The 13,046-nt window shown below is 32.1% G+C and overlaps 1 protein-coding gene and 1 long non-coding RNA gene across 15 annotated transcripts in view; one reads left to right on the top strand and one right to left on the bottom strand.

Moving 5' to 3' along the window:
• LOC106874005 (uncharacterized) overlaps nucleotides 1-12,542 on the top strand; it is a 30,639-nt gene extending 18,097 nt beyond the window's left edge. Inside the window, exon 4 of the long non-coding RNA XR_016245025.1 lies at nucleotides 12,416-12,542. This is a non-coding gene — a long non-coding RNA (uncharacterized LOC106874005). The remainder of the gene's footprint in view (nucleotides 1-12,415) is intronic.
• LOC106874003 (Kv channel-interacting protein 4) overlaps nucleotides 1-13,046 on the bottom strand; it is a 484,491-nt gene that overhangs the window by 202,233 nt on the left and 269,212 nt on the right. The window contains exon 2 of one of the 14 annotated variants that reach the window (XM_052974217.2): nucleotides 4,294-4,351. The exons of 10 other annotated variants lie outside the window; for them this stretch is intronic. In XM_052974217.2, the coding sequence (XP_052830177.1) occupies nucleotides 4,294-4,351 (58 nt within the window). Of the gene's footprint in view, nucleotides 1-4,293; nucleotides 4,352-12,203; nucleotides 12,360-13,046 lie in introns of those variants that run through there. 3 more of the 14 variants (XM_089366106.1, XM_052974221.2, XM_089366103.1) reach the window with 3 other exon arrangements.

Here is a 13,046-nt window from a genome sequence, read left to right as displayed (position 1 = left end):
AATATTATTCTCATCATTGAAAGACACCAGTCCCCTTCAAGAAAAACCTAATCGAGAAAGACAATAAGCTAAAGAATTAGAATTCCAGATTGCTAGAAGATTAATTAAAGAACTATGTGTGGATTATAAAAATGCCAGTCAGTCTGGCTCTGTGCATTTCAGTTCTTACATTAAAGAATAATGAGACATAATAGTAATAACAATAAAACTATAAATATTTGCTTTGAAGAAAAATATAGTTTAATTGTCAGGAAATACAAGCGGTACCAAATCTATCATTTGTACTCATTCACTTACATAGTTATATCTCACATAACAGTTGCAGCTGCACCAGCTTGTTTCAAGTTGCATTGTGTTATTATCTTACAACAATCTAATGATTTAAATCTGATGTTTTTTTTTTCCCCCTGCTAAACTAATATGGTCTGGATGATTTTACAAATTATGTTGTTGGATGAGTTGATTTATATTGAATTGGCTTTTGTAACTCCAAGCCAATAACAAGGCTGTAAGAATTGTACCAATTATACAAGATTGCTTCCCTTATCAAGTATGCAATACAATATTATACAAAAGCTGGTTTTTCTAATGTAGAGACAGAAAATAATTCAATGTTGTACAAGTACTACTCACACATTTCTCACAGTGTATGCACTGTAATATGATCTAAATGTGGAGGCACATGGCTTGGTGGTTAAGATTGTGGTTTGGATTCCTGAATTGGGAAATGCTTTGTGATCTTAAGTAAAATATCTCATATTACATTGATCCAACCTACTCAGCTGGCAAAAATGAGTAACCCTGTGATGGACTGGCATCCCATCCAGTGGAGGGAGAACATATTTGTGAGAACCCCAGTTGTCTTGATACAAAACATTGTTTATTGTCATCCAATCTGTGGACATGACTCAATCATGGGAGGTTGATTATTTAAGCTTACGTCAATTCACCCAGGAAAAAAAAAAACACATTATGAACTCTACCAGGTGATGTTTATATACATCGACTCATTGTGGTGGATTGACTCTTTTACATCTTAGCGCACTTACTGTGGTACAGATGGTTCATTTTGCATCATTGGAAAATTGAAGTTACCATTCACCACTTCGTACTTCTGTTTCAATTGTTGCAAATTGCCATTCTAAAAATAATCATATCATTGAAATCTTAAAGCTACAAGAAAATGCATGATTAGATAAACTTCACATTTGACAGATGAATGCTGAGGAGTTATTGTGCAATCATTCCACTGAAATAACAACTGGTAGTGGCTTTCTCTTGCCTTCTGCTGATTTATTTTACAGTTTAGTCTACTAGACCCTTGCTTTCTCAAGTTTACTCCTGAAGTACAGGGTCTATTTAAAACCGTTAGGCAGGGAGACTTTTGCATGTAACAGCAAGGACTGCCCACTCATTGATGTGCCTGTATGACTACTGTGAATCTTGTATGCTTTATTAATCTTCATTCATTTTATAAAGTTATATACTGAATACAATAGAATTCATCTTACTTGATAACAATATACACCGTAGAATCTGAGAAACCAAAACCAACCTTATAAGCCTATGATTCAGGGATGGACTTTGATTTTTGTTTTCCTTTTTATAATAAAAACATTCTGGACTACTTCTATCTGCTGAGGCAAGTTTTTAGTTCTTCACAATCAGAAGTTTTGGAAAGGAATACACTTCATCAAATATATTTACTTTTGATATACTTCTTGAAATTAATGTCTTCAAGGTGCTTTAGGGATCTAATGAGTTGTAGGTGATTTTCATTTGGAAAAAGAGCATTTAGTTGTAAAGTCAGTACACACACACACACACACTTTATTAAATACAGGACACATACAATACACAAAATACATAAAATTCTACACACAACACATGCATTACTATATACAGTACCCATATAACTTTACATAATGCTTCCTCCATCTGTGGCATATCACAGGCCTTTATGAGGAATTGACATATATATATATATATATATATTTATATATATATATATATATATATATATATATACACATGTAGGTATATATAAGGAAAAACAAAAACTGAAAAATATTGAAATGATAAACACTTACGTATATAGATATTTCTATATACATTGACAAATAAATTTCCATGGAATATAAAAAATACAAAAAACAGAGGGGAGAGTGTATAGTTTTCTCCCCTCAGTTTTCAGTACCTTTTATACACCATGTAAATTTATTTGTCAATATATACATATAAATATCTATATACTTGCATATAAGTGTTTATCTTTGCAATATTTTCAGCTTTTGTATATCCTTATATATATATATATATATATATATATATATATATATATATATATATATTTGTGTATAAGTATATGTGTATGCATGTTTTCAAATTTCTATATATAAAACCTAGTTGTGTTTATCTTCATTATCATCTCTGTCTCTCTTTATCTATCTATCTAACTATCTATCTATCTATACATATACATGCACATACATACATATACATACACACACATATACATGCATATATATATATATATATATATATATATATATATATATATATATATTCTTTTATTTGTTTCAGTCATCTGATTGCGGCCATGCTGGAGTATATACATACACACACGCATATGTGCATATATATCAATACATATATATTTATGTGTGTACGTATATAAATATGTGTGTGTATCTATCTATCTATCTATTTATATATATATATATATATATATATATATATATATATATATATATATAACACTAATCAATACTGTACACACTATTGTAGGGCACCTGCTCTACAGATGCAAATTGTTGATAAAAGTTGATGTGAATGATACAGTGATATGGTTTGAATGTGTAAAAAAAAAAATGAACAACATAAAAAGACAACAGCTTTGATAATAAAGAATAGCATTCACTATTTCTTATTTGCATGCAGCAATCTACATGTAATAAAGATTTTCATATGATATAGAGAATATTATGAACTATAACATGTAAAAAAGTATTGTTGTAATTTTGAAATTATAGAAGAAATAAATGAAGTTCTATTTCTTCTACAAGTCTTGAAATGATTACAACCCTTTACCAGTTCAATTAACAATAGCCTACAGGTAACACCAGGTATGATAACCATCAGAAGATCATAATTGGAATTTCAAGTATTAGCTACAACAACACTTTGGCACTATTTTTATCTAGTTCATATTTTCAGAAGTACCTATATAAACATAGTATAGCACGATATATTTAGTTTGTGAAACAATGCTCAAGTTTGTTTGCATATGTACACCTCGTTACTGCCACTCTTATACCTGCATTATCTCATTTTCCTCATCAGATATAGAAATTGATTTATACTATAAATAGCATTATCAAAGCAGCTCAAATATCAGTGTAGTTAATTTAGTTCGCGTTTATTGAGAATCTGTATTAATAAATCATAGTTAGAAGTCCTTTACCTCATCAGATTCTAGTAACACTTTTAAAGACTCTGTTTTCAAGCAGACAAGTGAAAAAGAAAAACCCATAATCTCCAAGTTTTAGCCATAGGAAGACCTCAACACATGCCCACCACTAAAGAGGAGCACTGGACAGTACTTCCCCCTCATTAGTCAATGTTGCAACCTCAGATTTACAGTGATACAGTTATTTCAAAATACCACTTTAGCATAATTACAAATTAGTGTCCAATTAGAATATTCTGAAGCACCCACAGGCACTAAAATCTGGCAATGGGCCTGTCTCAATGTATGGTGAATTAATGAAACATTAAATTTTGAGGGACCTTACTGCTTATTACTTCAATATGCTGTCTATCTACAGCTTAGTGGTCATTATTATTATTAATAACTAACTACACAAACTGTTGACCCATTAGCTACATTTGTTCATCATTCTACTCATCAAGTATTGGGCTTGTGCTTATATCAAGTAATTCTACTCATTATTACTTACAACAGTTAGCTGTGATGTGGTACCTATCTACAGCTTAGTGGCCTTATATTATTGGTTCAAATTTTGGCACAAGGCCAGCAATTTCGGGGGAGGGGATAAGTCAATTACACTGATTCCAGCAGATAAGATGGTCAAACAACACAACTCTCAAATATAAACCATTAATTGTACGTCTCTCAGATGAAATAGTATCAAGGACATTGCAAACGTTTTAAATATATGAAAATATGAAATATTTACTGACTTGAAAGAATAATAGTTTTTCTCATTTATTTCCATTTGATGATGTTTTTTTTTAGTCACCACTCTAAGATAAACAGGAGACACGACTTACCTTTCAAACTGTAAATTATAAGAACACCAAAATCCAAAAAAGTTAAATGAACACTTACCTAGAAAAGAAAAGAAAAGGAAAAAGTGATGAAATGATTGTAGCAATCAATATTAAAGATTATTTTGTCACAATCTTAAAATTTGAATGAGTTCAGGAATTTTTATCAAAATCACAAATGTACTTAAAGCTTGACATATCCATGGCTAGAAAGTCAATTGAAAATGTAGATACAGAGGTGCAGTTTTTGGTAGCAGTCTCTTCCAGAGTGTATAATCATTGCAACTATGTGTTCAGCTTCATGTAAAATACAGATGCATTAAACAATACAACAGAACAAATCATTCTAAATACACCAGTTCTGACAAATGATTTGAAAAAATAAAGGAAACACACACACACACACACACACACACAATGATATCTTCATGAAATCTATTTCCTTTTCCTACTCAGTTTTTTTACCTCTAGATATAGCAGCAGAACTGGATTAATAATTAATGAAAATAATCATGAGCTATCCCCACACAGAGTGCCACAGAGATATCCTAGTGTTGGATTTATCATGGTGCAAATGGTTAATTACAAAAGTTTTAAAAAATAATTAATAAGAAAGGGTTCATAATTTGCATTAGTTGCAATAGTTAAACATAATTTTTTTTTTTGTATTTACTGTTATTTAGCGTTTAGCTATGGGAGATTGCATGAGAGAAAACTGAATTTCTAGTTTATCATTTCACTATCAGCACTTAATAAAATCATTGTTGGCTTTGTGCTTAGGGCACCAGGTGGCTTTAATCTGGCTCTGCATAACAGAAAAATTACCCTAAAATTACACCCTGTCATCTTTAAGCAAGAAAGAAGCACTTCAACAAAAAAAAACAAAAAAAAAAATAAAAAAAAAAACAATTCTAATTAAACAGTTATAATAGATTCCAAATACCATATAGTAAGGAAGACTTAATAATGCTTAAAAGTGAATGATAATTTTCAATCAATTTTACAAAATGATTATAATCACACTCATGTTTTTTGTACATATTTCTAAGACCTTCAATTTGAAGTTTGGCCCCTTAGACAAGGAATATCATTCAATATATTTCATTCTGTAAAATGTCTGATTTACTGGTTGACAGTGAGTTGTTGAGAAGAAAAAATCCAGGTGGATTACCTAAATATGTAGAACCAACATAAGCAGAGATTAGACAGTTAAAAAGAAGAAACAATATATAAAAACCATTGAAATATAGTTTATGTAAAGAATTCTTCCAGTTTTATTTAGTATCCAAGATGTTTTAATGAAAGAGAGAATATTCATGTTGTTTTGGGAGGATCGTTATACCAATAATAATAACACATGCACTGGTTCAATATCACTTCGTTATTGTTAGTCAATTGGTCAAATATCTCAACAACTAACTAATCAATTGTTTGTTTAATGTGCTGGTTAAACAATCAGCCAGCTGTTTGTTAGTCAAAGTCATTTTGATGTAAACAAACAACTAACTGGTTGTTTAACAAGTACATTAAATAACCAACTGATTAGTTAGTAGGTTAGATATTTATTAGATATTTAACCAGCTGACTAACAATAAAGAAGTGATATTAAACCAGTGCATGTGTTATATTATTATTGGCATAATGCCCCTCCCAAGATACAGGATTTGCTTTAATGCCCAAATTCACATTAAGAATTTTGCAAATCAAATACAAATAGGAAGAGAATATTCATTTGTGGGGAAAACTGATATTGATGATATAATTACAGGCAGTACAATAAATAAGAGTCATACTATTATACAATGTTAATTGACTTATGTTATTACCAGGCTGCTCTTTCAGGGCAGTGAATTGGCAAAATTCTTAGAGCATCAGACAAAAAAAATGCCGAGTGGTATTTGTGCCAGCTCTTTACATTCTGAGTTCAAATCCTGCCAAGGTCATTTTTGCCTTTCATCCCCTTGGGGTTAATAAAATAATGTACCAGTCAAGCATCACAGTCAACTGCATCAACTAACCCCTTCCCCTCAAAATTGTTGGCATTGTTCCTAAAGTAGACACAGCTATTATGCTGCTTTTCTTAATACAATTGCTTTTATTTCACCAACATAAAATACGATAAAGTTTTGCTGGTTCTCTTTTCATCTCCTAATAATTCAATTTATTAACCAATATTTTCTCAGATATATATATATATAATTGGCGGAGTGGAAATTTGGCTGACTAAATGCCTTCTGAGTTTAAACCCACAGACTTGAATGTAGTTTTGTATCCTTCTGAAGCCCTCAGAAGATATCAGGCGATCCATTCAAACAATTCTAATCAATTATTTAATATAAGTGGATATTTTCTTATGCATATCTTTCTATTTTATAGAATTAAGTTGTATCTGCAGTGTGAATGGTTAATACTAGGAATCACAAAGTATTGCTTAAATAGAGAAAAATATCATATAGCGCTGAAGAAATATGCGAAGAATGAACAGGTGTTGTAAATTTGTAAAAGACAGTATCCAGGTTATTGGTTTAAGTAGAGTAAGGAAGACGTGGAATGAGAGTGCCAAGGATGCTGCATTCAGAGAAGACTAACAACAGGAACAGCTGAAAGGAATCAATTATAAAGTTATGTTCAGATCATGGATGCGTAAGGAAAAAAAATATGGAATCATGAATGTTGGCGATGATTATGATGATGATGATGATAAATATGCTGCTGCTGCTGATGAATATGATAATGATGATGATGATGAGGAGGAGGAGGAGGAGGAGGAGGAGGAGGAGGAGGAGGGTGAAATTAAAAAGTAGGAGGCAGATGATTTATGAGGGTGATTATAATTTTCAGAACTTTGACTGCCGCAGACAATGAAAAAACAGACACACACTCCATGACCTTTATAAGATAGCAAATAATTAACATTATAATTAATTTTCAATAACTTTTAATAATTTTTCTCTTCTTTTTCTACAATTAACCCAAAGGTTATCAAATGAAGAGATACTCGTACATGTTACACACGAATATTAACAAAACAAACAAATACATAATTTTTCTTTTTTTTAATTAACAAGCCTGTTATGAGGTAGATCACTCACATGGCAGTCGTTTTTTTTCTAGATATGCCACTAAAATGAATCTGTCAGCTTACTATCACATAGTGGTTAGAAAACAAACTGTATACATGGTGCATGTGATACAAATATGCACACAGAAAGAAAAACTGAAATTAGTAGAAATGTAGTAAATAAACACAAAACAAGCTTGAAGAAAATAAATGGGAAGAGACAAGTGAAAGTGCTTTATTTTCTTATGTAATGGTTTATTCTGATATTCTAAAAATGAATTTAATTAAATGGAATCAATAATTGGGGCATGCTGATATAATTTGGCTAAAATTCACTTTAGTACAAATACTCAGAATCGAAAGATCCTCAGAATAAATATCAGAATGCATATCGTTTGGGTTGTAACGAAAATTAACTCTAACATTTAACCTGGCCATATCCATATTCTATGTGTTTTACGATCAAAGAATTCAGATGTGGCCCGTCACACCTACTCTACAATGTCATTCTAAAAATGAAGAATCACATCGTTTAAATCTTGAAGCTACAAGACAAGGTATGATTAATTCAAAATAGAGTAGTCTGAATTCTAAAGGGTTTTTTATTCTTTTACTTGTTTCAGTCATTTGACTGCAGCCATGCTGGAGCACCACCTTTAGTTGAACAAACTGATCCCAGGACTTATTCTTTGTAAGTCCAGTACTTATTCTATTGGTCACTTTTGCTGAACCACTAAGTTACGGGGATGTAAACACACCAACATACATTGTCAAGCAATGGTGGGGGAACAAACACAGACACATAAACATATTTTGGTTATATATCATTTCATCCATGCAAGGATTAGAGAAATGTATTACTGAGACATTGTCTTACAGCCAGATGCCTTTCCTACTGCTAATCCTTACCGTTTTTCAAATAAGGGAAGGAACATCTTATTCCACACAACAGCAATGATACAAAGCCAGTAGACAACACAGTGCCAGAAGAAATGGTAGAAACGTGTCAGTAGCTGACTGATTTTCAAAGAAGAGAAAGCACGCGCACACACACACACATTTAATGAGCTTCATTTGGTTCAAATGTGCAAATTCTCGTAAACTTGCTCATGGAGCCACAGTGGGACCAAACCTAACACCATGTGGTTCTGAAATGAACTTCTTAACTACTCAGTAATGCTTGCAACTTACATATAAAAACATATATATATATATACACACACACAAACACACACACACACACACACACACACACACACACATATATATGGAATGTGTAATAGATTTTATTGGGTATAACACATGTTTCGACCCGTTCTGGGTCTCTTCAGGTGCTTCAATAAAAAGTTTCACTAGAGATTTCCTGAGTCAGCTTACATACTGCTATATGTTCATCAAATTCGAGAATGATTAAAAACAGAGAAAAATTATTGAAATGCAAAAAATTCAAATATGAACGTGAAAATTATACATTCTAGTTTAGAGAAAATGATGTAATGAGCCGACTCAGGAAAACTCTAGTGAGACGTTTATTGCTGTACCCGAAGAGACCCAGAACGGGTCAAAACGTGTTGTACCCAATAACGTCTGTTACCCCAACTGCCACTACGAAGTTCCTGCAATAAATCTACGGATAACAACAGGTAATCAAAACTGTGCTGGTGCTTTACTCATCATCTATATATATACATTTTGTATAATTTCTCCATTATATATATGTATATATATATATATATATATACACACATATATATACCTGGTCTATTAGATAGATGGTAAAAACAGGAAGCCTGTTGCCTGTCATATGCTTTCTCTCTCCCCATCTCTTTCAGTAAATCTATCTATCTATTTACACACACACACACACATATATATATATGTATATACAAATGTGCATGTATGTGTGTGTGTGTGTGTGTGTGTGTGTGTGTGTGTGTGTGTGTGTGCATACTTGCAAACACAAATGTGCATAAAAATAGGTATCCTGTGTTTGTATCTGAACAGAACAGTGATAATGTTGGTGTTCCTTATTGATATACTGGCTGATTGCCATCTACTTCCAAATACTCTGGAATAAAAATCCCTTACTTGAAAGACAGCTAAGGGTTAATTACTGAAAGAGTAGGATTATTAGGCAAAATTCTGGACAAAATTCTGCTTAAAAACAAACTTCTCCCCATCTAACCTATACCAGCATTGAAAGATAGGTGTCATGTGAATAAATATAACCATTAACAAAGACGCATACAAACGTATATACATACATATGCACACACATACACTAATGCATGCATGCACATACATACATGTATGTATATTTGGATGTATATGTAGGCAGGTGAACACATGAAAGAATGTTGTTCTTCACACACTGAGTTGCAGATGTAAGTATATATATATCGTGGCACTCCATCGGTTACTACGATGAGGGTTCCAGTTGATCCGATCAACGGAACAGCCTGCTCATGAAATGAACGTGCAAGTGGCTGAGCACTCCACAGACATGTGTATCCTTAACGTAGTTCTCAGGGGATATTCAGCATGACACAGTGTGACAAGGCTGGCCCTTCGAAATACAGGTACAACAGAAACAGGAAGAAAGAGTGAGAGAAAGTTGTGGCGAAAGAATACAGTAGGGTTCGCCACCATCCCCTGCCAGAGCCTCGTGGAGCTTTAGGTGTTTTCGCTCAATAAACACTCACAACGCTCGGTCTGGGAATCGAAACTGTGACCCTATGACCGCAAGTCCGCTGCCCTAACCACTGGGCTACTGTGCCTTCACATATACATGTATGTATGTGTATGCACACACAAGCAGGCTTGTCTCCCACTAGCTATACAATAAACCAGAAACTTATGAAAGATATTGTTCAGAATTTGGATTACTGAGGTGCTAATGTATTCCTTTCAGTTTTGCTGAAAGAATACTTTGAATTATGTTTGTCATTAGCTTGATAGTGGGGCAAAAGATTTGTTTTGGATTGATATAGTAACTGTTGTGACAATTTGGAGGACCAATGAAATACAAAAGCAAGTCAGTCCACCTCACATCTAAATATAAATATATATATATATATATAATTATGATAATAATATTAAGGATAAAATCCAAATTTACAGGTAAAAACTGTGGTTCTTTTCTCTAAATTATATATTTATTTATATATATATATATATATTGATGTAATTGATCACACTATAAGATGTTATACATCACTGGCCACAGTGTGCTTCTGTATTGTTTTAGCTTTTGAATAATCTTTTCTACTCTAGGCACAAAGCCTGAAATTTTGAGGGAAGGGGCCAGTCAATTAGATTGACACCAGTATGCAACTGGTAGTTAATTTATCGACCCCGAAATGATGCAAGGCAAAGTTGACTTCGGCGGAATTTGAACTCAGAACGTAAAGACAGACGAACTACCACTAAGCATTTCACCTGGTGTATTAATGTTTCTGCCAGCTTTTGAATAATGCCACCCCACTGACAAAGTGAGCAGGCCCAATTTTCCCCCTGATCAGAAGTCTAGCCTGTTGCACAATTACTTATTTACAGATGAGTATGTGTTTGTGTATTCATAAATATGAATATATGCATGTGTATGCATCTCTCTCTCTCTCTCTCTCTGTATATATATATATATATATATATAAAAGGATATTACTGTTAATAGTTTACAATAACATCAGTGGCTAGCATGTGTAAAAGAACCATAAAGGTAAAATTATTAATAAATGAAGTGTACTACTTGTAGCACCAGCATGCTAAAGATAGTACCCTTCATTATTAATGTATATATATATGTATGTATATATATATATATATATGTATGTATGTATACATGTGTGTGCATGTATATGTGTGTGAGTGTGTGTATTTATATATATGTATATATAAATATGTATATATATATGTGTGTGTGTATAAATATATGTGTATGTGTGTGTGTGTGTGCACAGACATATATATATATATATATATATATATATATATAAATATAATGTATGTATGTATGTATGTATGTATGTATATGATAGAGCTTATTAAGTGAATTTGACAAGTAAAATAGAGTTTGATGTATAGAGACTAAATTTAGATGGAGAGATTCAGGATGACATAGTTGTATTAGTAGCTGTCAAAGGGTCAGGAGGTGGACACAGGGTGTATGGTGGGTAAGTAATTACAGACTGTAGGTCACTCATTAATAGCAAGGCTTGGCTATGAGGCAGAGAGCTCTTTCATTATGACTGAATGCATGTGTGTGTGCATGTGCATGTGTGCCTGTGCGTGTGTGTATATGCACATGTGTATGTGCGTGTGCATAGTGTATCCATATTATACCACTCCTCAGACACTCATACATGTATATCGAAACTTACACATACATAATCATATATACACATATGTCTTACTGATATGATATATGAAATTAGTTCATTAAGAAACAAAATATAAAGCCATTCAAAATGAATTCACAGTGATGTTTAATTCAAGTCTTAATCTATTATTTCAACATTCATATTTAAAAATATATCAAATTTGGCTAAATTCCTTTACACAATACTGAGATGAATATTAAACGAATTTTACTAATATTTAGAATTCTCTAAAATTTTACTGACACAATTCTGTAAAGAGGAAAAAAAAGATGAATATTTTTCTTTTTACTTTTCTATCATTCTCACGCTCTTCTTTTCAATAAACAATATGCTCGAACCGCATCATTCCTCAATGTGCTACGTTAACCAATATTATAGTTTACGGAATGTAATACCAATTATTTTAATATTCTATAACTATTTAGTAAAATAACGTATGGTAGGGAGATATAATTCCACTAAGCATTTCTTACCTGTCAGCTTTGTATGCGAACGGTGTAAGCCAACTTTGGTTGCAAGACTTTCACAGAGTAGTTTGCAAGGAGACATCTTAGTGAATGTGTTTATTGATCTAAGCAGACAATATGGTAAAAACTCAATCAGCCTTTTTTTTTTTTGTTTTTACCTTTTCTAATTCAAGCGAGTAACTATATATATATTTTTTCTCTTTCTTCTTTTTATACAGGTGCTAAATGATCAGGTATCCGCTGATGAAAGAAATTCAATTCTCTACTCTACGCTGAACAAATAAATAAAAATTGAATAGATAAATGTAAGAAATATACCCTAAAGCAAACTAATTAAGATACTTGTTCACACACACACAAATACATACACATGCACACAGAAACATCACACATATACACATACAGGCACAAATTACAAGCATACTTATTCCATCTTATATGTATATGTACATACGTGATTCTGTGCATGTGTATGTGCATGTGTGTGTGTGTGTGTGTGTGCACATATACACACACACACATACATGCCTACAAAAACACATATATATATATACATATATGTATCCAAATACACATATATATATATGTATATATATGTATATATATATATATATATATATATATATATATATATATATATATATATATATATACACACACACACAGAGGTAGTCAAACATAAACAGAACACATTTATTATATTTAAGAGAAAGAGAGAAAATGAGTGAAGTAATTTCTGTTATATATATGCATGCACGTGTGTGTGTGTGTGTGTGTGTGTGTGTGTGTGTCTGTGTGTGTGTATGTGAGTTTGTCTGTCAGAGAAATAAGGAAGAAGTGAAAAAATTA

Source organism: Octopus bimaculoides, chromosome 18 (genome assembly GCF_046866305.1).
Source record: "Octopus bimaculoides isolate indiv1 chromosome 18, ASM4686630v1, whole genome shotgun sequence".
Taxonomy (NCBI): domain Eukaryota; kingdom Metazoa; phylum Mollusca; class Cephalopoda; order Octopoda; family Octopodidae; genus Octopus; species Octopus bimaculoides.
Note: the sequence above shows the minus strand (reverse complement) of the source record. Positions and strands in the feature narration are given on the sequence as shown.